The 21788-nt window shown below is 37.4% G+C and overlaps 1 protein-coding gene across 4 annotated transcripts in view; it reads left to right on the top strand.

The window, feature by feature from the left end:
- SRBD1 (S1 RNA binding domain 1) overlaps positions 1-21788 on the top strand; it is a 126623-nt gene that overhangs the window by 9551 nt on the left and 95284 nt on the right. For all 4 annotated transcript variants that reach the window (XM_042051704.1, XM_042051702.1, XM_042051705.1 and 1 more), the window contains 7 exons: positions 76-242; positions 1365-1482; positions 1627-1765; positions 4553-4649; positions 5978-6113; positions 11127-11230; positions 17361-17468. In XM_042051704.1, coding sequence (XP_041907638.1) covers positions 76-242; positions 1365-1482; positions 1627-1765; positions 4553-4649; positions 5978-6113; positions 11127-11230; positions 17361-17468 — 869 coding nt within the window. The remainder of the gene's footprint in view (positions 1-75; positions 243-1364; positions 1483-1626; positions 1766-4552; positions 4650-5977; positions 6114-11126; positions 11231-17360; positions 17469-21788) is intronic.

The raw sequence follows: 21788 nt of genomic DNA, 5'->3' as shown, positions 1-21788 counted from the left end.
ATGTCGAATGAGAGGCTGTTTAAGGCAATCTACCATCTCTCAAATGGTGTTTGGGTTTTTTCTCTCCTTTGACAGGCCTTGTCAGAAATAACAAATGTTGAACCATGGGTATGTGCAAACTTAATTCGGCTCTTTCAAGAAGAAAACACAATTCCTTTTATTGCTCGCTACCGAAAAGAGCTCATCAATAACCTGGAGGCCGACGCCTTGCGAGAAGTGCAGCAAACATTGGAAGAGCTATGGTGAGTGAGTCAACAACACAAGGAGGGCTCTGGGTGGGAGGTGAGTAACAACTGGCTGCTGCTTCTGTATCCCTTGTTTTACCTCTTTGTGCACACTACAGCTGTAAAGGAACTAATAAAGAAAAAAGTTTAAAATGAGGTAATTATGCTTGATACCTGTCTGGGGTTTTGTTGGGGTTTTTGGTAGGTTGGGGTTTTGTTGGGTTTTTTTCTCTCTAAGTAACAAGAAATCTAGAATTATTAATTGCCAAAGAGAAACTAACATCTTAATTTCCTTGCAGTTTCTTAAAACTGCACAGAAAAATCTTGTACTAAAAGAGTAGTTTATAGTTGCTGGAAATATGTAGCATGATGAGATGGAAGCTCCACTTCCATCAAAAGAATGAAGAAGAATTGCTGAGAATCTTAGCTCCCTGCTTGGATCAGGGAAGCTTCCAGTGAAGAGCCCTTCTTGAGGTCGGAGTGTACCAGGAGATGAGGCTAAACTATCCCAGATCACTGCAGGAAAGAAATGATCAGCAAAGGTTGTTGTGGCCATGGATGAGACTGCTTTCATTCCATCTGCTTTTGAGTGGCCCAATGTTCTTGAGATGGCAAGGGAACAGAGTTGTCAGCTGTTCTGTTAACTTGGTGTCGTCCTCCTTGTACTCCCTGCTAACCCCTACCAAGAGATTCTTTTCAAGGCGGGAAGGTGGCCTGAGAGAGTATCTTACTGAAGACCTAGGAGTTTAAATCTGGTAGCCTGTACTTGATGCTGCAGAACTATCTTGGTATGAATTGCAGCTGTAAGGGCTTATCAGGGTGGATTTATTCTAGGGCCTTTTTATTTGACTTCCAGGCCAGTAATCTTACAGAAGTGTATGCAGCAGTAATGACTATCAGTGTTAGCTGATGATTTTTCTTAAAGCTACCACAAGATATTTTGACACAGTTTTGAATTAATTGGGGAGAGAGAAAAATGGTTAGAAACTTTTGGATTATCAACTTGGTTTGTTGAAGATTAACATGAGATACAATCTTCTGGGGTTTCAGAGTTTCAGCAGTGTAATAGACAAGGTCACAATCAATAGACTTTAATTCACTGTGAAATGTGACTGTTAACATTAATCTCTTGCATTTTAGTACTGTTGCAAAGAAGACACATACGATGATACAGAAGTTGAAGAAAGAAGGCAAGTTATCCAGTTGCCTTTTAAAAGGATTGCTAAATTGCAGAACTTTGGAAGAATTAGACCATGTGGTTAGTACTCTAGTCTTTTTCAGATCAAGTTTAAATGTAATCTTGCATAACTAAATAGTGCATAATGTCAAGTGCATAGCATGATTGAAATACTTCCCTGCTTTTTAATAACTGTTTTTGTTTTCTTTGGTTTTTTGTTATAAGTCTGCACCTTATAAAACTGGGAGTAAAGGCACCAAAGCCCAGAGGGCCAAGCAGTTGGGATTAGAACCTGCTGCTCTCTCCCTCCTGCAGAATCCTATGGAACTCAATCTCTTTTCTTACATTAGACCCAATACCAAAGGTAAGAGCCCTTCTTCTATGAGCTGTAATGTTCTAAATGTCTGAAAATATTTTAGAAGGGGAATTACTTTAATTGTTCTGATGTTGCTGGAAGTTAGGCAACTACTTTAAATTCAACAATGCTTTTAGCAGCATGTGGTAAGAGCTTACATTTAACACATTTAATGACTCTCCAACCTTTCCTGTCCCTTTGTATTGTAAATAGTAATAATTACGGCATAGAAAAGACATAAGTCTGGAGACCTTATAGTTGACGTGTATTTACTGGTAAGAGAGAGGGAACCACACCACACACCTGAGACATCACCATGGTTCTACTTGAATTGTTTCCTGAAGATTCAGTGCTGATTGTACAAGAGGCCTATGCTCATACTCTGTATTGCAGGAAATGTCACCCAGCAAAGCATATCTTAATAAAGACTGGCCTAGGGGATTGGGAGTGAGCTGGAGAGTTTTTGTGTCTGAATGACAGTAGGGGTTGGAGAAGGTGTAATCTCTGAAATTTGAGCAAGAATTTTTAACAACATGGTTGTCATAGACTGCAGAATTGTGTGTCTTTGTGGATGCAGTTATGGCTGGATCTGTAGGGGGCAATCTCTGACAATAGAATGTGAAGATTGCTGCAGCCTTCTGTATGATGTTAAAATAGAGATGTACTTCCATTCTTCCCTGCCCCAGCACATACTTTTTGAATTTCATTGTAAAGGTACTGGACCTCCTGAGTAAGGCTGACTCTTACTTTTCCCACTTCAGTGTATTTTATTTAAATATTGCTTATAAAATTCTGCTAATTTTGCAATTAAAATCAGTTACCAGGTATTCTGGTTATTAAATTACTGCATTTCAGCATATGTCATTACTTCATACAGCAGTGTATTACAGCCATATATCTGACTATTCTGGTGCAGTCTAAAGAGCCAAAAGAAATCTTCACTGTGAAAGTTCAGATAAATTATTTAGAGTATATTCAGAAGGAAGTGCTATTTGTTGCAGCATAAACATTAGTTTTTGAAAATCAGTGCATCTATTTTCAATTCTGTGCTAAAAAATTAGGCTGCTTTGGTTTATATAATGGTCTGCCTTTAAAAGACATCAGAACTTATATACATCTATAAACTGGGTCACTTTTATCACCTTGGGAGCCAGTTTGATGGCTTATATACAGCTTGAGATCAGAGTGATTTTTTTTTTTTTTTTAAGGAATGAGCCATTTGCAGTGCAGAAAACTTTTCATCGGATCTTAATATTTGGTTCTTTTGAATTCTCAGTGTTTTTCAACTTATCCTAAAAATAAACTGAAATAAAAACAGCAGTTCATGTTTCAAGGCCAGACATATGAAAGAAGCAGGCTAACCAGAAAACTTTGTTCTTCCTTTTAGTTGTATGCATAGTCAAAAATTTCTCTAGTTACACAAGCATGTGCTGGTGGACACAGTAAAGTGCCTGAGTGGTGCTTGTTGAACGGAAACTTTCTGGTTATTTCTCTAATTCTGACTGGTTTGGGCCTATGCTGTCTCATTCAAATGATCTATTTGGGTGTCTCAGTTTGTATTCAATATGATGCATGTCTTCAAATTCCCTTGCCTTTGTGTTCTGACATTACTTTCACTGTAAGAAACATTAACTTGTAGATGTAAGGATCCAAATTTTACAACTTTTGATAAGTTTAGACATTTAGTAATGTATTCTTAGTCTCACTTTTTTTTTCTTTCTGGCAGGTAAGTTTAGCTTCCTTGTCTTAAAAAGGGACAAGATAAATTTTTTTATAGTATGTAACTTTATAGCCTAATCAGAAGCAGGGTTCTGGGTTCAATATAATGAATAGCTAGAGGTGTGCAACCTGTTAAAATGATGTAAATAAAACTGTCCACAAGGCAGCAGAGTGAACAGTAATGGGTTGCAAGAGACAGTTAATGTTGCATCTGCCAACTCCAGGATTCTTGCTGTTGGCTCTGAAGCATTCATTACTGACTCTTGCTAGGAGCAGGGTTAGATATATTGAATTAAAATACAAGAAGTCTGTTTTATTTCATTATCTCTGCTTCTGGTCTAGTTCAATCCCTGTGCTAAGGAGAGTTATGTGCTTCCTCTTCTGGCCATTTGAAGTAAAGAATTGGTTCTGCATGTGGAAAATTAACTGAACGATTCTGTTATCTCTTCAGAGATATGAAGACATTTATAAATTCATGTCTTTGAAGACGTTTTACAACTTCACTGTTTCATGGGAAAGGTTGATGGTACCCTGACCTCAAAAGTGTTGTTGTGCACTGCTATAATACAGTGGAAATATGAAACTATTCCACAGAGAAAAGAAAGGATTACCTGCAAAGAATTTAGGAAGTTTCCATATCAGTAGCAAAATATGTAGACTTTTGCTGCAGTTACTCATTTTATTAAAACCTCAAAAATTATGTTTAAATATCCAATTTTGCTATTGCACTATTTACATCACAAATGTCAAGATGTTAGCATCAAAGTCAAAAAAATTATTTTTCTCTGATTTTAATATAATTTTGACTTACAATACCACATTGATCACTTTAGGCTCATTAAAAATATAATAATTTCAGATGTTTTGGAAAGGAAGATTTAGTTGATAAAAAACTTTTAATGAATTAGCATTCTTTGAAACCTTTTCAAGTCAGTCAGATATCTTTAATCAGTTTCGTTTGCATATATGTTCTTAGTGCTTGTGCAGTTGTGTAAAGTAACTTTTTAATTAGTTTTTTCTGTAATTATTAACTGTTATTGTAGTGACTGCATATTCTATACTTATTTTTCTTCTAAGGGCTTGCAAATATCCAGGAAGTAGAGGCTGGAGTGCAGCATATTTTAGCAGACATCTTCGCTAAAGATAAAGATACACTGGATTTTATCAGGAAATTGTAAGTTTCATTCTTCCTTTCTGAACTTTCTTTGCTAGCATGGTAAAACACAGTCTCCTAGTGGCAGATACAGGACTTTTTCTTAATGATATGAAAATGGTGTTCCTGTGAGGTGGATTTAGGTCCATTCCTGTGTACATTCGTAAGCCCTTTTGCCTGTCTGGCTGTCAGTGCAGGAGAGATCTGCTGTGTGCATGGCATGATGCTGTAACTCCCAAAGAATGAAAAACTCTCTGTGCTCCTCTGCCCTATATATTGCTGATCTCCCCTGCAGTTAGTGACCCTTAAGGGAGTTTTCCCTCTGTGCACTTTCTTCAAGCTATAACTTTTCAGAAGTGAATCTGCTTAAGCTCTTGCTCCAATAGCTGACTTGACACTAGTCAGTGTAACTAGTGTACTGTGATGGTTGATTTTTGGCGTTGGTAGCCAATAAGGCAAACAAATATGACTGTTTTTAAAGCAGGACTTACTGATTCTTTGATTGTGTTAGCTGAATTTAAGTTTTCTTACATTACCTGACCTCAGTGTTGTTAAGACTGGGGATTTGCTGTGACATGGTAATAGTTACTTGTTATTTTATTTTGTCTGCTGTGTGCCATCTGGGACAGAGAAGAGAGTTATCAAAGAGCATGCACCACCTTAGGAGCATGCAGTGTTGCTTTGAATCAGCAATGTGATAATTTCAATGAAGAGGTTGTTTTGTAAGGGATGTGCTGTCACTACCTGACCATAACTTTCATTGTTTTGACTACTGGAAGTTTCTTAGTTGAATACTCAGTGCTTTACAGATGAATCCTGTTGATCTCAAGTCTGTTGTATGTATGATAGTCATGAGGAACATTCGGAAAGCTATCTGTTTGGGATCCCTGATACTCCTAAAAATAATGAAAACTTTTCTGGGTGTTAAATGCAAAAAGCAAGAAATTAATTTTGAGGCTGGGTAGATTCAAGAGGATGTAGCATTTCTATGAAATAGATAGCTACTGTACTTTCTTTGCAACTTCCCAAAATTTGTAGTGTGAAGTTGAATCCATAACTGAACTAATTGAAGTGCAGGTGGTGGCTTTTGAGTTTCCATTCCCTTGAGGAGGAGGGCTGTGATCAGCTTTTTCTGCTTCATTGTCTTCTCTTGGTATGTTACAGTCAGTACATACCATGTCGCCTCATCATTAAGTTATGTCATCCGGTTCTGCAGGTGATTAGATATAACATCACTTGTAATTGAGCAGACTCCAAACTTCATTTTTATTTGAGCTGTACAGTAATAATGAGTTGTTACAAGTTTCATGCTAAAATACCTTATAAATATCTGATTTTCTTCTATTCAGATGTCAGCAAAGGTACATTTCCATCCAGTCAACATTGGCAAAAGTGTCGTCTAAAAATGGAAATGAAAAAGATATTGATAAATTCCAACTGTACCATGAGTTTTCTTGTAATATAAAGAATATTCAGCATCATCAGGTACAACTTCAAATTTTAATATTTTTTTCTTAGAATTTTAACTGTAGTAAATGTTGCTTTGTTTTTGAATTTTGTTGCTTAAAACTGATTCTAAAGATACTTTCTTTTTCTTTACAGTTATCAGAGGTAATAGAGGTTTTCAAATTCTTGAAATGCTCTTGATCTCTGTTTTAAGAAACAGAGCAAAGGACTGCTATTCAGTACCCCAAAAATGGGTTTGTTTTGCAAGTCATCATTATTCCCTTCTGTAAAGCATCTTTGGTTATCCTAAGCCCCAAGCTTAGATTATATAATTAGATAAAGAAAGGAGGGCTGAAGCAAACTTACTAGCTGATGAGAGGCTGATGACTTGATAGCTAGGCTACCCCTATTACTGAAGCTCACAGGCTGAAGTGTGATGCATTTAATGCAACTGTCAAGACCTCTGCATTCATTCATGACTAACCACCAAGTGAATTGTCTCTTGCTTTGGTCACAATCATGTAGCTTAAAAAAAGTTCAGATAAAAACCCGCAAAAATCCCAAACCCAAAACAAACCATAATATCACAGAAAACAGACTCTCTTAGATGCTTCAAACTAGAAATGTCCTTTTCCTTTAGAAGGCTCTGATATGCTCTCGTTTTTTCTGTGCTTTCTCTTTTAAACTGGTGTGTTTTGAATTAATAAAGGGTTCATTTATTACAAAAAAATTTCATAACATGGATGGGCTCATTTTTAAGCTGTTTTTCCCCTTCTAATATGAAAGGTGTTAGGTGAAAGACTAAATAGCTACTGATGATTTCAATAGGCAGATCTTGTATAGATATTTGAAGAGGTATCTGTGGTTCTCTTTGTAATAAGTATGAACATTTACTGTACTTCTATTTGTAATTATTTGGTGAAAAGTTGCTTCTAGAGAGTCTGGAAAAGTTGATAGGGCAATCTGTTGGCTACTGTGGTGCCATGGCCAAAGATTGGTGGGTTCATCATGTTCTGATAAATGGATTCTTTTGTGTCCTTTATTGTTGAAGGAATACTTGAGCTGTCAAAGAGTATTTCGTTTTACCTGCACTCACAGTGGTGAATACTGTGATGTTTACTCAATACATGTTTGCGTAAGTGTTTCCTGGGATGATGGTATGATTTACTTCTTGCCCAAGGCATCCTTTTTTTTACTTAAGGAAAACTGTTGCTTAGCTACAGCAAGGGTTAAAAACTGTATTTCCCAGACCTGGTCAGCACTTTTGACTGTGTGGCTGCACTGCTTCTTATCCAGGATGTGCCCGTAGTTTGTCTGTTTGATGTTAAGATTAACTCGATCTGTTTCGTTTTATTCTTCCCTGTGTCTGCTGCTAACCTGAATACCTCTTTCTTTACCCATTCTGGCTCTTCAGAGAAGTAATAAGCACCGATTTTGTAGCTGGCAATCCTGTAATCGGGATGGTTTTGCACACTTACGTGCTGTCTTTCATCTGTATATTTCCGCTACTGACTATTCTAATGCAGTATCTCTGTAATGTGAATTGTAGAAGTCTGAGTTGCTTGTGCTTCACTGAGGTTTCAAGGCTCAAGGTGTGACAGGGTTCTCTGTACTAGTTGAGCAAAAAATGCATTTTATGATAGTTTCTGACATGTAAAATTTGCAGAGTTCGTTATCCTGTAACTTTTCGTATCTGTTTTTGGTTCTTGGGTCCTTTGTTCATTTTTCAGTTTCTCTCTCTCTTTCGTATTTTGATAGTGAAATAAGGAGAGAATTTTTCTCTTTATCTGCCATTTCTTCATTAAAGTTAAACCCTGGTATTGTTTCTCATCATCTTCATTTTTTTATTACTTGACCGTATTCCCTTACTGATACAAACTGCCACTTTTTAATGTCTTTTATTTTCTTGGGTTATGACCATCCTTTTCAATACCTAAAAGTCTTTATTTTTGCCTTCACCTAAGACTGTGAAGAGATAGTTCCTTTGTGCATGTAAAAATACGTTCTTTAAGAAGAGAGTTCAAGATGTCTTCAAGAGAAGAAATTCTCTGTTTTGGCTCAAGATTGTTAAAAGGAGCTTATACCTGAAAGAGATGTAGGAAAGCCTGAAACTCAGAGGGATTGATATAGTTTACTAATCCCCCAGGACTGCAGGTTAAACAGGCGTGTTTGAAGAACAGTTGTAAGACTTGCTCCCTTGAAGACCTTCTCTACTGCTGTCATGTCTGTGTACAGACAAGCATTCTGAATGCCTTTAGGTAGATGCAAAAGTCAGCTTTAAATCACCTCTTTCCAGAGTTGCAAATACAGCATTCCATAAAACACTGCACTGAAACTTGTCATCACCTGAGTATGGAAGTGCAAGTGATCTTAAAGACCTGGGTACAACCCTAGCTCTGCTCTGGCTTAGATGTGTGTACAGGGGGTGCACAGTAGCTTGTCATGTTACTTGTTGGAGAGTAAGCTGTGCCTTTATGACCAAAGCCCTGGCAGCTGCAAGTGTGTGTTGCAGTGAGTTAAAGTGCTGTGCAGTAAGCTATACTGCAGCTTGGTTCTACTGCAGGTCGGAGTTACTTCCTGTGCCACTGTCATTTTGTCCCCTGAGACATGGCATTTTGTCTTGTTTGAGCCCTGAAGTAATCAGGACTGGTGTGGAGTCAGGTTGTTTGATAAAGTTAAAATACTAAAACTATAATGAGAAAAAAACTTTGTTGTTTTAGTCAGCTTTAAAAGCTGACTCCAGATTTTGACATGGCCAAATACCCTGTGGGTGTTTCCAGCTGGAACATTTTGCTAGCAGGAGGTTCAGTCACAGCTTCTTCCTTTGGCAGCAAGGAGAACCTGACTGGACTCTCTTAGGCCATGGCTGAGAAGCAATACCAACACTGTCATAACTAAGGAAAAAGATCTTTCAAGAGTTTATTTGAATTTTTGACTGATTGTAAACAGTTCAGTGTTTGTGTATGCCTTGGGGTTGCTTTCCTTTATTTGGAGATGACTGAAATAGTGGGAGGAAAAGAATTCATGAATAAAGTGTAACATTTGAGTCAAGTGCTCTATTTTCAATCTCATACTTAAAAAGGAATTGGAAATTAAAGTCCTTGGCAAAGTATACAGAACTTATTCTGTGAGTTTAAATCAATATGCAACATATAAGGGGGCTGTTCAAAATGAAGCATGTTGTATTTTTATGATAAACAGAATAAGGTTTGATGAATCTTGTGACTGGATCATATTGTTGTTCTTGCTTTCTCTGAAAAATGTATGTTGTTTCTAACAACCCTTGCCCTGGATCTGTTCCAGTCTCAGATAAAAACAGTCTTTTTCCAGAAGTGAAGACTGCTTTGTGACTAGAATAGCCAGATTTTAACCTGTTACTTTAAAAACCAAGGTAAACAAAAAGAGCTTTATTATATTAGAGGGAGAAATGGAGTAATTCCGTTCTGAATTGAGCATTTATTAGATAATTCTTCTCTGAATGCATCACTTAAAACAGGATAGGCTGATTATTTGAGAATAAAAAAATATAAATAATATTAGTGACTGCATTAACAGCTGGTTTAAGTTCGGGTGACTGACACATTCTGCAGATAGAGTGCCAGGAAACAAAATGTGATGCAAATATTGACTCTGCTGACAGCATGCTGAATGATGACATGATAATTCTATCAGATGTATTCTATGTTGTGAGCATCCCTTTGATTTCATTTTAACTTGACATTTAACTTTCTCTCTTTTTAAAAAATAAAATCAGAATAAACGTGAAAGCATTTGATTTGTTAAAATGTGTCTTTCTAATTTGTACGTGAAAACATTTGCTTTGGCAGTCAAGGTACCAGATGCTATAATATTTCACATGCAATCTTTATTATTAGCTTTGTTGTTCAATGATATGTCAGGCCTGGTATGTCACAGGAGCAGTAAGGCTGAGGAATATAAATTGGTACTATGTCCTGGAGTCATTTTAAACCATTGTATTTAACATATGTGACATGTCTGAGTTAGCTAGTGATTGAATTAAAGTTCATGATTGACACAGAATGCTCTGTTGTGACAGTGCTCAGGGCCTGCTACATACAGCAACATGTGTAGTCATACAGGAATGTCAGCTTCCAGCAGGTTTCTTTTTTTTTTATTTTTCTACTTTAAAATACTTTGGAAGAAAAAATGAAATCTAAAGATGTGGCTTTTATTTGTAGCTGCTTCTGACTATTACTCTATTTCTAAAACCCACTGGTCAGAGTTTTCTTACTATTAAGGTGAACATTCAGTGTCTCCATAGTGAGATTAGACTAGGAGATATCCACCAGAATCCTCCAGGATCCACCACTTGTATTGTGATCCAGGTTTTAAAAGTAGAGTCACAGTCTCCCATTTAAAATTGAACTCGGTATGCAGGTAGCACATACTCAACCAAATTTAGCTTTAGATCATGACTGTAGTTATGTACGCAAGACTGTCAGAAATACGTGCATGTGGCTTAAGGCTGGAGTGTTACTGTAACGAGAGTGTTTTCATCCTTTTCTGCTGTTTGTGAACTAGGCATGAATAACTAAATTCATTCTCTTTCAAATTAAGCTGAGCACCTTTGTGTCAGAAGTTCTGATTCATAATTAATTTTAAATTTGGATTTATCTTGGGGAGAAAAATGGAATCTGAAGTGCGGGAATAACTTTTTCCCTTTCTGGTGTCCAGTTCTGATTGGAATCACTTTTCAATTAATTTCTTGAGTTTTAATTTGGGTTATTAAACAAGATTATTCCACCACCTAAATTCATGCTGTCTTGCATTTTAAGTGTGTTTAACATTGAACTGGATCCTGAGATTGCAGACTCCAGGAAAAATATATTATTTGTTATGCCATGGCATGATTTAATGTGTGTTTAAATTGTGGATGTTATCTGTACATGCTAGTACTTTGTGAACTGATTTACTGTACCACCATCCTGATTTGCTACAGAATGTCAAGCAAGCGTGTACACAAATGTTGATAAGTTTATCTTTTGGATATTTTGTGTGTCATCTGTCTCTGCCATTTATGTTTGCACTCAGATTCTGGCCATTAACCGAGGGGAAAATCTGAAGATCCTGACAGTGAAGGTCAACATTCCTGACGGGGTGAAGAATGAATTCTGTTGGTGGTGTGTCAATGAAAGGTCTGCATGGATACATATTCTTACAGAAGTCTCTTTTTTCTATAGACAGCTGCATACTGAAGTGTACCTCATATGTCTCGTTACATTAAGAGGACAAATTAAACAAATATTTATTAGATTAGATGAAATTAGCAAGTGGATAATTCTTATTCTGTATTTCCAACTGCTGTACCATTATGCTGAAAAGATCTTGCCTTAGGCTGTATTTGCAAGTTCTAGCACCATTCTTCAAGCACTTGAATTTTTTTTTAAACATATGCAAAGGCTGCTGAAATGTGAATATATTTTCAAATTGTAATATGCATCACATCCAGTAGCCTTTACTGAAAGGACTTTGTAGAATCCACTAGGATATACTTCAAACTTCAGAAAATAGCTTCATATGCCTGATTGCAATGATTAAATAGGACTGTCCTGGATTTTAGATCTGTGAAGTACATAACTTCAAGTTTCACAAATGTAAGGAATTACATGTTTAAAAAGAACTTAATGGATTTAACAGGCAAACCTAAACATAACTGCCTTCAGTGCATAACTCTCACATATTGTGTGAGCCATCTCTTGCAAAGTTAGAAAACTGGACTGTGAAAACCAGATTCTTTTATTTCTTACTGATTTGTTCATATAAATTGTCTGGATTTTTTAAGCCTGTAGTGAGATGTTTAGTGTTGCATAATTTTGAAGGTCTTTTGCAAAAGTTTAGGTTAAGTGTATGGGGTTTTGTGCAATATCTCTGTCAGTTTTTTTCTTGGGAACTGTACCTTGATGTCCTCTGTTGGAGAATATTGTGATCCAAACTGTGCATCTTCCTTGCATGTACAAAAAACTACTTTCTCTTCTCAGTAGTTTAAGATATTGGACATTGTTCTGATGGTGTCTTAGAAACTCCTTCCTTTGCATCCTCAAAATGAATAACCAAAAGGATGGAAAAAAATAGGAAGAAATGCACCTTTTAATGTATAAAATTGAATACTGTGATACTGCTTTAGCATGTATTTCTTTTTCACAGTAAGTCCAAGAAATGGATGTGGTAAAAATGTTCCTTTTCACTGTAGAAATTTAATAGGGCTGTTTCCCTGTGAAAGGGAAGAATAGGGCTCTGAAAGTATTAAAATATTTTTTGGTCAGATACTATTACTCTTAAATCATATTATGCTAAGTAACTTTTTCCCCCCCCCGGCTCCAGGAAGGTATCAGGATTCATAAACAAACCTGTTTCTTTCTAGTTTTAGTACCTGTAAAAGAATTTCTGTCCTCCCCTCAAGAAGTATATTCTGTAGGCAGAACACAGCTGTCAGTCTTGCTTTTACTGCATCTGTGACAGAATTTGGAAGCACTGTGGACCAGAGATAATGGAACAGCTTGTCACTGCTGCACAAATAAAAGTGGGATGTAAATTGAGATATTTTTGGTTGATTACCCTTTTGTGAGTCATCCTGGGATAAGAAGAGTATTGACCTTGGAAATGAATACTTATTAATACTTAGCACTCATGAGGCTATATATGCTTATGGCTTTTTACTATTTAAGGACACTTTTCCACCATTAGAAAACTTCTGAAGGAATGGTTTTAGTACATCTTTGTGCATTAGCATCTGTAGTGGTTTGGTCCAAAATACTCATTACTGTTTATCTGCTGTGAGATAAGAATTAGGAGAAATGCAAAACAGGCACCAAACTTGAAAGAATATAAAGAAGTTTATTAACAGACCTAAAAGAAGAAAAAAAAAATTATACCACCTTCAGAACTCTCCTCCTCCCCCCACCTTCCTCCCTTCTCCCACTGACAATGTAAAAAGACAACCCTTGAGGTGTTCAGTCTGTTTACCACTTCTATAAGAAGCTTGTTCAGTCCATTTAGAAAGAGAAGTCTCTTCGTGCTCATGCTATGAAAACATTATCACAACGAGCCAGCCGCCCACTTCCAAATATTGTTCAGTCCATTCAGGAAGAGGAGTCTCTCTGCCTGCGTGTGAGTCCTTTCCCCCGACTTGCAGCTTTTCCCGCAACTGCTTTCGAGGGTCCACTCTTGAAGTTTTTTGGGGTACAATTTTAAGGTTGAGCCGTTCAGAAACAAAAACAGAGGCCCTTCTCCTTCCCTGGGAGCAAAGGGTCTTCATCATCTTCATCTTTAGGACTATCTCTGGGAGCATCTCTAGGGACTGAGGTTTTCTCCTTTCCTGTTTGGAGCAAAAGTCCTCATCTGGTCCATCTCTCCCTGTCCAAACTTCTCATGAAATTACAGCTGCGTCAGCATCTGCCTATCTCAGCGCAGGTGCTTTTGCTTACGAGTTGAACACTCCACCCCCCATATCTTCATGGAATTACAACGGGATACTCTGATATCTCATAGCTTCACAACAGAATTTCAGCTTTAAGCATCTCCTCTCTCTCTTTCCCTCAGGTTTTCAGCTCTTCACAGCTCTAAAAGGGTTACTCTCACCTCGGCCTTGCAGCTTTGCAGCTGGAATGTTGAATTTTTCTCATCGCAGTGGAGAGGGGGGAGAGCCGAGCCGCTCCGGCTGCCCATGGCAAGGCAGTGGGGGGGGTTCCACGGCTGGAACAGGTCCATGGCTCCAGGGTGGCCGTGGCCCGGCCCAGCCTGGCCCAAGCAGGGCCTGGCCGGGCCCGCTGGCCCCCACACGGGCCCCGCAGCCACCTGTCCCAGCGCCGGAAATGAGAGAACTTGGGGGGGGGTTTGCCTATTCTTAAATGTGGATCACAGAGGTGATCACAACTTTAAGTGGCTTAGAGAATTGTCCATATTCAAACTGGCCAGCTGATAGGTTCTATCAGTTCCCAGAGGAAACTGTAAGCACCCCTTAGCAAGGACATCCCTTCCGGGACTATGCTTGCTAACCTACGACAGATTCTGATCTTCCTCATTAGATTGACAACTGTGTTACCAAACTGACAAACAGTGAGTGTGTATTCTTCCCTGCAAGCTTTGAAATGATTGTCCAAGGGTAGAATTTGCATTATTTTCATTGCATTGATTTGCTGGTTAGAGCAGAAGGTTTATAACTTTTATCTGAGTCAATGGTTTCAAAACTTTGCAAAGGTATTAAAACTAATTTGCTAGAGATCACACTATCAGTTGCAGAACCAGAAATGCCAGCTTGCTACAGAGTTTGGCCAGTATTTTAGCCACAAAACAGTATCACCTACTGCGTATTGCATTAGTGGCAAATATTCTGAACTTTCTGTGTTCTGAGACAAATTTTTTGGCATTAAATGCCCCTGAAATAGGAAGTGAGTTTGGAAGACTAGAGTTCTTTATTGCATTGACCTCCATGTAGATGCAGGCTAAGAATATTGTTAATTTTTTTGCAAGTTCAGAATGTTTATTAGCTTGTATAAGCATCTGTTTCCTTGCAGTTGGGGTTTGTGTAGAAAACTCAGGAATATCCTTATGCCTGGCCCTATGGATTGTATTTTTCCCCAGAAAATGGCATCTCTGACAGTGAACCTACTTCCATTAACACTAGAACTCTACTGGTCCCAAAGACTTGGTTGTGAAATTGAACTCAGAGAAGGGATCAATGAGAGAGCCAGAGAGGGGCTGCTTAGCTGTCTTTGAGTGGAAAAGCAACAGGGAGTTGTTCTTTGGGGTGGGGTGAGAGTTTGTTCCAAAGTGGGATTGCAGCCTTGAAAATGAAGTTTGATGTTTGATAATGTTTTTTTCAGTTTCCAGTCAGAATTCTCAGCTCCTCTGTAAAGTCCATGGTACAGGCCTTAAGGGCTTGCTTTGTCTGTGGTTACTAACTTGGTACATGTTTTATATAAAGTCTTGGAGGAACACAAAGCTCTGCTGTTTGTCCTTCAGGTCTGAAAGCCTAGCTGGGCTATTCCTGGGACAGTTACTAATCAGTACTGGTGGTTCTTAACAAGGGTTCTGTTAATTCTGTTGATGTGTAGTTTCACCCTCTGCTGTCTCAGTAGTCTTAAGCCATTTTTGTTTGTTGTGGTCCCTGTTGTGAGCACTAGCACGTGGAGAGCTGATGATCAGAGTAAGATGATATTATGTGTATGGAGCTTTTTAAAAATTTGTCTTCAAAAGTTAGATCTTGACTAAATAATCAAGAAAAATCCATTCTTAGAGGGAGGCTTAACTGGGCTGTGATGGTCTTTAAAAATATACACACGATTTTGCTTTGCTTTTTGCGGCAAAGTGGATTTTTCTCTTCTCTCATGAAGTATTGAAATTATTAAACTGCAGTATTTGCTATGATTGACCTTGCTGTTTGAATGCTTTCTCATTTGTAACAATTTCTAACAGAATGTTGCCTAAATTGTAGGCAGCTAATAAAAATATCTGCTGTGATAACCTATTTACAGAGGAAAGGTTTGTTAATTGGCTTTAATGGACGGAAGAGAGGGGGAAACAGCTGCCAGGTTTCCAAACTCATTCTTATTTGTGCTGAGGATATTTTCTGGGGGATTGTAGTCATACTTGCCACCTGTAAAAACTTCGTGTTTACAGAATGTGATGGCAATAAGAGGGTTTAAAGCCCCTGCCAGTTTTATATAGGTATGGAAAGAGTCTCTAGTTACAAATAAGTATAATAGAACTATTTGCAAAAGCTGTTAGCAAAGTGATGAGGTCATGTTTAGGCTAAGCACTGAATTACAGCCCTGAATGTTGTAAAACTAAATGGTGAGCTTAATTCTGCTCCTGTGTCCATCTGCTCAATGCAGGATTGACTCGATCACACATTTCTCAACTATTATATGCACTGACACTTAGAAAAGCTGTTTCAGGAAATTGCAGATCCCCTTAGACAACTGAAAAGCTGTCTGGGTAGGAGCAATTTAGAATTCTCAGCATTTATGACTGGCTGCAAGTAAACAAGGTCAAAAGTAGAATTCAGTTCTGTTTTTGCCTGCACCTGCACACTTTATGAAATTACCATAATTCTACCATGTTTCATTTAAAAAACCCAAGCCAACCAAACAAAAAACTTCCAAAACTTGCATGCTTTTTTTTTAATATATCTGAGTATCTCCCATTACAATTTGGGATCCAGGTATGTTAAATAATACAGTAAGTGAAGAAAACTCGGAATGTTATAAATATTTTTTAAAAGTAATAAGAACCAGGTGGACTTTAACAGAAAATGTTAATAGTATTTACTTCTGTTTGAGTATAACATATCTGGTTGCTTCTCCTCAATCTCTTCTCGTAGGTTGGACAATCTCAGTCAGTCAGTTCTGCTTTCTCAAGGACACACCCCCACACCAACCCACAATCCCCCCACCCCTCTCCTTTATGGAACTTTGCCCACAACAAAAAGATCAATTGATTAAATACCTATGAAGCTTTGACAGTGAGGTGTATTTTACAGCAAAATTTGAAGTACTTGTCTTTGTAGTTATGACTACTGTGTGTTCTCCCTAGAAAAGAGTTCAAGGTTTCAAAGAGTTTGGCTTAGAAAAAGTTGGGAAGCAGTCTTGTGTTTATTATTGTTTATTTAATTTTCCCTTTTCTTTTATTATTAGTTACACTTCAAATATATTAATAACAGGTAAAAGAAAAAAATAATTTGCAAGTTTTTTGGCTTTTGTGGTTTAAGAAGTGCTGTTAAATTAGTAAGATTTCATTTAGAAGCTGAATAGAGATACTCAAGGCATTCCAAATGAAATTTCAATTGGGTTTCATTTATTGGCATTAGTTTTGCTCCTTAATCTCCATCTGGGCATAGTTGCCTTTCGTCAGTAATTCTGCAGTGACAGTCAGAGAGGGTGTTTTGTCATTTTTCTAATGTACTGAGCAATAGCAAACAAAGCAACCCCAAAGGTGATATGGAACCAAGTTCTTTGTTCAGTTGTAATAAGCTTTGACTTCTCAAAATGAAGAAGTTTTTTTGTTTTCTTTAAAACATAAACCATGATTGTGTTCTAATACCTAAGAAAAGGAAATATATGCCTGTCCCTTGTGTGGTAATAGAACTATAAGCAACTTCTCATTCCATTAATACTAGACTCATGATTTAGTTGCCTATTATAGTAATTCTGTGGTTTATAGGATTTAACAATGTAGAAGCCTTCTTTGAAAATTCCTTTTTTATCTAGGTGTTTGCATATGTTCTTAAAATATTTCTTTTATTTTTCTTGTTCCCATCTTTTGCAGATGGAGACCAAAACAATTTTTAAAACCAGAGTTTATGAGGATACTACGGAGTTCTGTAGAGGATGCATATAAACGCCTTATATATCCTCTTCTCTGTCGGGAATTCAGGTAAGCTTGGAATAAATCTGTATTTTCATTATACTGATTTTTTTTAGCAATTCCCTCCCCAGTGTTTTGTTAGAATATCTTTTATCTGTTTGGAAATATCAGCGTGTTTCTAATCCTCTGTGCTTACAGAAGAAATGAACTATATTGGTTGTATAGATTTAATTTCTGACCCTATCCAGTTCAGGCTACAGTAGGTAAATGATCGTTCTGTGCAAACATTTTACATGTTTACATTCTAGATATTTGTACATTTATCTAACAAAGTGCGATTTAGATCTGTGTTATCATCACAGTTTTATCTTTATTCTTGTAATAGCATAAACCAGGATGTCACTGAATTTTCCCAGCATGACACTGTTCTGACACATTTTCTTTTACCTGTCTAATAGAACTGAGCAAACTATTGTTAGGGTTGGAAGCACCCCTCGTGTTTGCCAGCTGCATTTTGTGGCAAACTAATTAGTCATTGTGTTAGTCTGATACTATTCTGTAAGTATTGTGATGTGCCTAGAGAAGTCAGTAAACTTATTACTGGTGATACTGTAGTAATGATGTCATTGGATATCATGTCACTTGTTAAGGTCTATAATGCTGTTCTGAATTTAAAGGAAACTTAGTATCAAATTAACATGAATTGAGTAGGGTATATTGTGGTGTAGTATAGGAGTTTACCACATAGTGGAAATTATTCAATATGTCAACTAAAAGCATTATCTTCTGATAGTTAACAGTACTTACGGTGTGATTCTTCAATACAAGAGCAGCTCCTCAAAACATAACATGTTTCATTCTGACAAGGCTATCTGATACGTGACCTAAAAGTTAATGCCTTTTCTGAGGTAGTTCAGAAGGAAATATCAAAGAGACCCTGTTTCTTGGACCAGAAATGTTGACATGAGTTGTATCAAAATGATATGGTCTCTAGTACCTAACATCAGCGACTATGAAATGTAGTTCTTCTGTACTTTCCTGGGTGTGCTCTTGTGTTTGTGTTCAAATTGGAGTTGTTTTCCTGCCACTTTTTCATGGACATCATTGCCTGAATGGTCTGTGTTCTACCCCTCTGAAAAGAACCATCAGCTCAAGATTTTAATAGCGTGTATTTCCAGCATGTATTTTTGGGCTTCTTCACTACAGTATGTTGTGTTTGCTTATTGCTTTGCAAGCAAAATTGCTTCACCTCTTTTGATTAGTGAGTCTAGTTTTTTGTTACTTAGAATTTCACAGATTTCTAAAGTTACTGAGTTCAGTTGTTATTTTGTGACCACAATACATGCAGCTACTCTAGGGGAGCCACTGTGTCTATTGTGGCCAAAATAATGAACATCTCAAGGTGGAGAGTTCACTTGTTGGCTTCTGTCACGTGGGAGTGAAAATAGTTGTCATTCCTAGCCATTTCTACAATCAAACTCCTTTAAAATAATGAAAAAAGACCTACTTTTTAGTGGGGTTTGGTTTTAAGAGAACTAAGCAAACTGACATACGGGTACTTCAAGGCTCTTTTATTGTGTTTTTATTCTGTGGTTTTTACCACAGGACTGTTGTGGCTTGTGTTGTATATAACACTTTGAGGACTGCTAGAGCAGTAGGTTGCTGAAAGTTTTTTGTTTTCTTAAAGGGAAAAAAAAAGCTTCCTTCCCTACTAGTTATTAGATGTAGCTCACAAGTAATCAATGAGAAGAATATGAAGCTTGCTGCCTGTTCCTGAGTGGATATCTGCTTAGGTTTTACTCTTTGTGGTAATGTTGCGTGATTGGTGGTGTTTGGATAGGAAAAGCTGAAACCTCTCCCGTACAAAGGAACTCAAAGCACCTGACAGTGATATCCTGGTCCCTGACCACTTAACCCTTATCCTTCTTCCGTTTTCTTTCCGGACGCACCAGGAATGTTTTTTCCGACTCTTGCAAAGGGCTGCTAAAGTATTCAATACCTCCTTTTAGCATTAATATTTCCAACCCACCTCCTGCTGTTCTTTTTTCTTTTTATTATCATTAAATGTTGGAACAGAAAGTTTCCAAGAGTGTATTGAAATTGCTGGTGCTTCTAGTGATCAGAAGAAGAATGAAACTTGCCAGCAAGATGATTACCTTATTTATTGTTTAATTTCCTTTCTTCCATTCTGTCAGATATCATTTCTTGTATCTGGTATAATAATGTCCAGTGTTGCTTTTGGCTCTTTGAAATAAAATTTATCTTGTTGCAGTACTGCGTGGAATGATTCCGTCAGGGTTTCATGCAAGTGATGTGGCATGGGCATATTCTTTAATGGATAATCCTTTCATAATTTTCCATGCTTTCTTGCAGAGAGAGCTTTCTTTCCTCTGTCTTCAGGGACACAAACATTTCTCTGTATATCTTGTTTCACACCTGAAGCTAGTTCACAGATATTTTTCCATAGAAAGGATTGCATCTCAGACTGTACATGGAAGTGGGGAATTTTAAATCTGTTTGAAAACTGAATCTTATAACATTGACTGTCGAAACTAGTAGGTCATGCATAGGTTATTTGCTTTTATTATAATACACCTGTTAGTGATATACAGTCTGAGTGCTTTGTAGAATTCAAGGGAGGGGCTTGGAGTCCTGACTTGATTGATATTTTTTCATGAAGTAGGAGCTGAAGAGTTTTGAGGTTTATTTGTTTGGGTTTTTTTTTCCAAAATAGCCATTTTTTTTGTGTTTAGAGAGTAGGACTGTTCTCTGCCTTTCATCTCTGCCATGTCTCTGCCATTTTAATGAGAATTGTTGTAAATTGCAAAAGCGCGAAGATGGACATCTTGCCATTTGGATGAAGCCAGTAATACACTGAAAAAGAGAAAGATATTAGATCGTTTGAGGTAGTTTGATTTTTTTTTTTTTTTCCCTTCTTTCTGTTTTCTTTTCCAAAGGATCAAATGATTATACCAAGCTTGAAATTAAGGGCCGCTACTTCGGAAAGTAGATCATGTAATTGATACAAGTGTTGAGTAAGAGACAGTGAGAAAAGTGATGTCTATATTTGAAATTTAAAAATACAGGATATTATGTAATAGAAAGGACATTCCCCCTACGCACCTGGCAATTTCAGTAACATTTCCTGTTACTGTAAAAGTTTCTATATATCCATGCCAATTTTAAACATGATTTCCATAAGACTGACATAACTAATAACATGTGTTCAGGGGCAATTTTAATTCCTACACAAGTCCGCCTTCATAGATGGACTGATTGGAATTTGCAACGTGGGAGGACTTGGCCTTGTGGGAAGCTGGGACCCTGTATCTTTGGGATAGATGGAAAGATGGAATTTGGCCTGTCTTTGTACAAAGCCTCCAGTCCAAGGGCATTCCCTTCCCTTTTTTACAAGCCACTTTTAACCTTCATTTGCATGCTTGGGTGACTGGTTGATTCTCTGTTATGTGTGTATATAGAAGATCCATACTTCTGTGAGGCTTAGGTATCTGCTTTTGTTTTCTCTGGTCTCTCGTAAATGGCATCTAATTATTCAGTCTCTGGACTCTCCCTAGAAGAAACTTGTTCTATGGTTTAGCTTATTTTTTTTCTATTTAAAAAAAAATAGAGAAGGGAAAAGTGGGAGAAGGATGCTTCAAGACTGAATGATCAGGAAATGGAATGGCAGCTGAAATTCAGTGGAATGAGTGTAAAATGATGCTTGCTAAGGGAAGTAGTTATCTTTTTATAAGTATCTGAGCTATCCTGCCACAGGAGAGATGCTTTGGCACTGTGGACGGTAGCTCCACATAAATGTTAAGTGCTCAGAAGATAAGATTATTTAATTAAGGAATAAAGACAAAGAATCATTGATTTATTTGGCCTGTATTTGGAATATAGTTGTCCGTTTTGGTCCACTCACTTGCAGAGGGGAGGAAAAAGTTGGAAAACAATTCACTGGAACTGGAAAAGGCCCAGTGAAGGGGTATAAGGAGTGAAATAATTTCTCTGGAAAGAAAAAAAAATGACTACACTATGACTTCAGCTTGGAAAAGGGAGGACTTGGAGATAAATGATGTGTGAACAGTGGAACGAGGCTTCTAGGGATAAATTTTTACTTCCCTCCTGTATAAAGCTTAGGGGAACATAATAAAAAGAATCAGTTTCTAACCAAAAGGTGGCAGCTATTACACAGTTTGTGATGGACCTGCAAAACTCACTGCCAACAGACTCTGTGGATGAAAGAAATATATCTGTCTTCAGGAGGAGATTGGATAGTTGAGCAAGAGCTCTGTTATGAGCCAGTAAAGAGACGATTCATGTCAAGCTCAGGAAATGCTCTGGAAGTAGTTGGAGGCCAGGATAAGATTATGGGACACATATGCTAGT

This window comes from Corvus kubaryi, unplaced genomic scaffold (genome assembly GCF_017639235.1).
Source record: "Corvus kubaryi isolate FWS band 111438036 unplaced genomic scaffold, C.kubaryi_AGA036_p1.0 76, whole genome shotgun sequence".
Taxonomy (NCBI): domain Eukaryota; kingdom Metazoa; phylum Chordata; class Aves; order Passeriformes; family Corvidae; genus Corvus; species Corvus kubaryi.
Note: the sequence above shows the minus strand (reverse complement) of the source record. Positions and strands in the feature narration are given on the sequence as shown.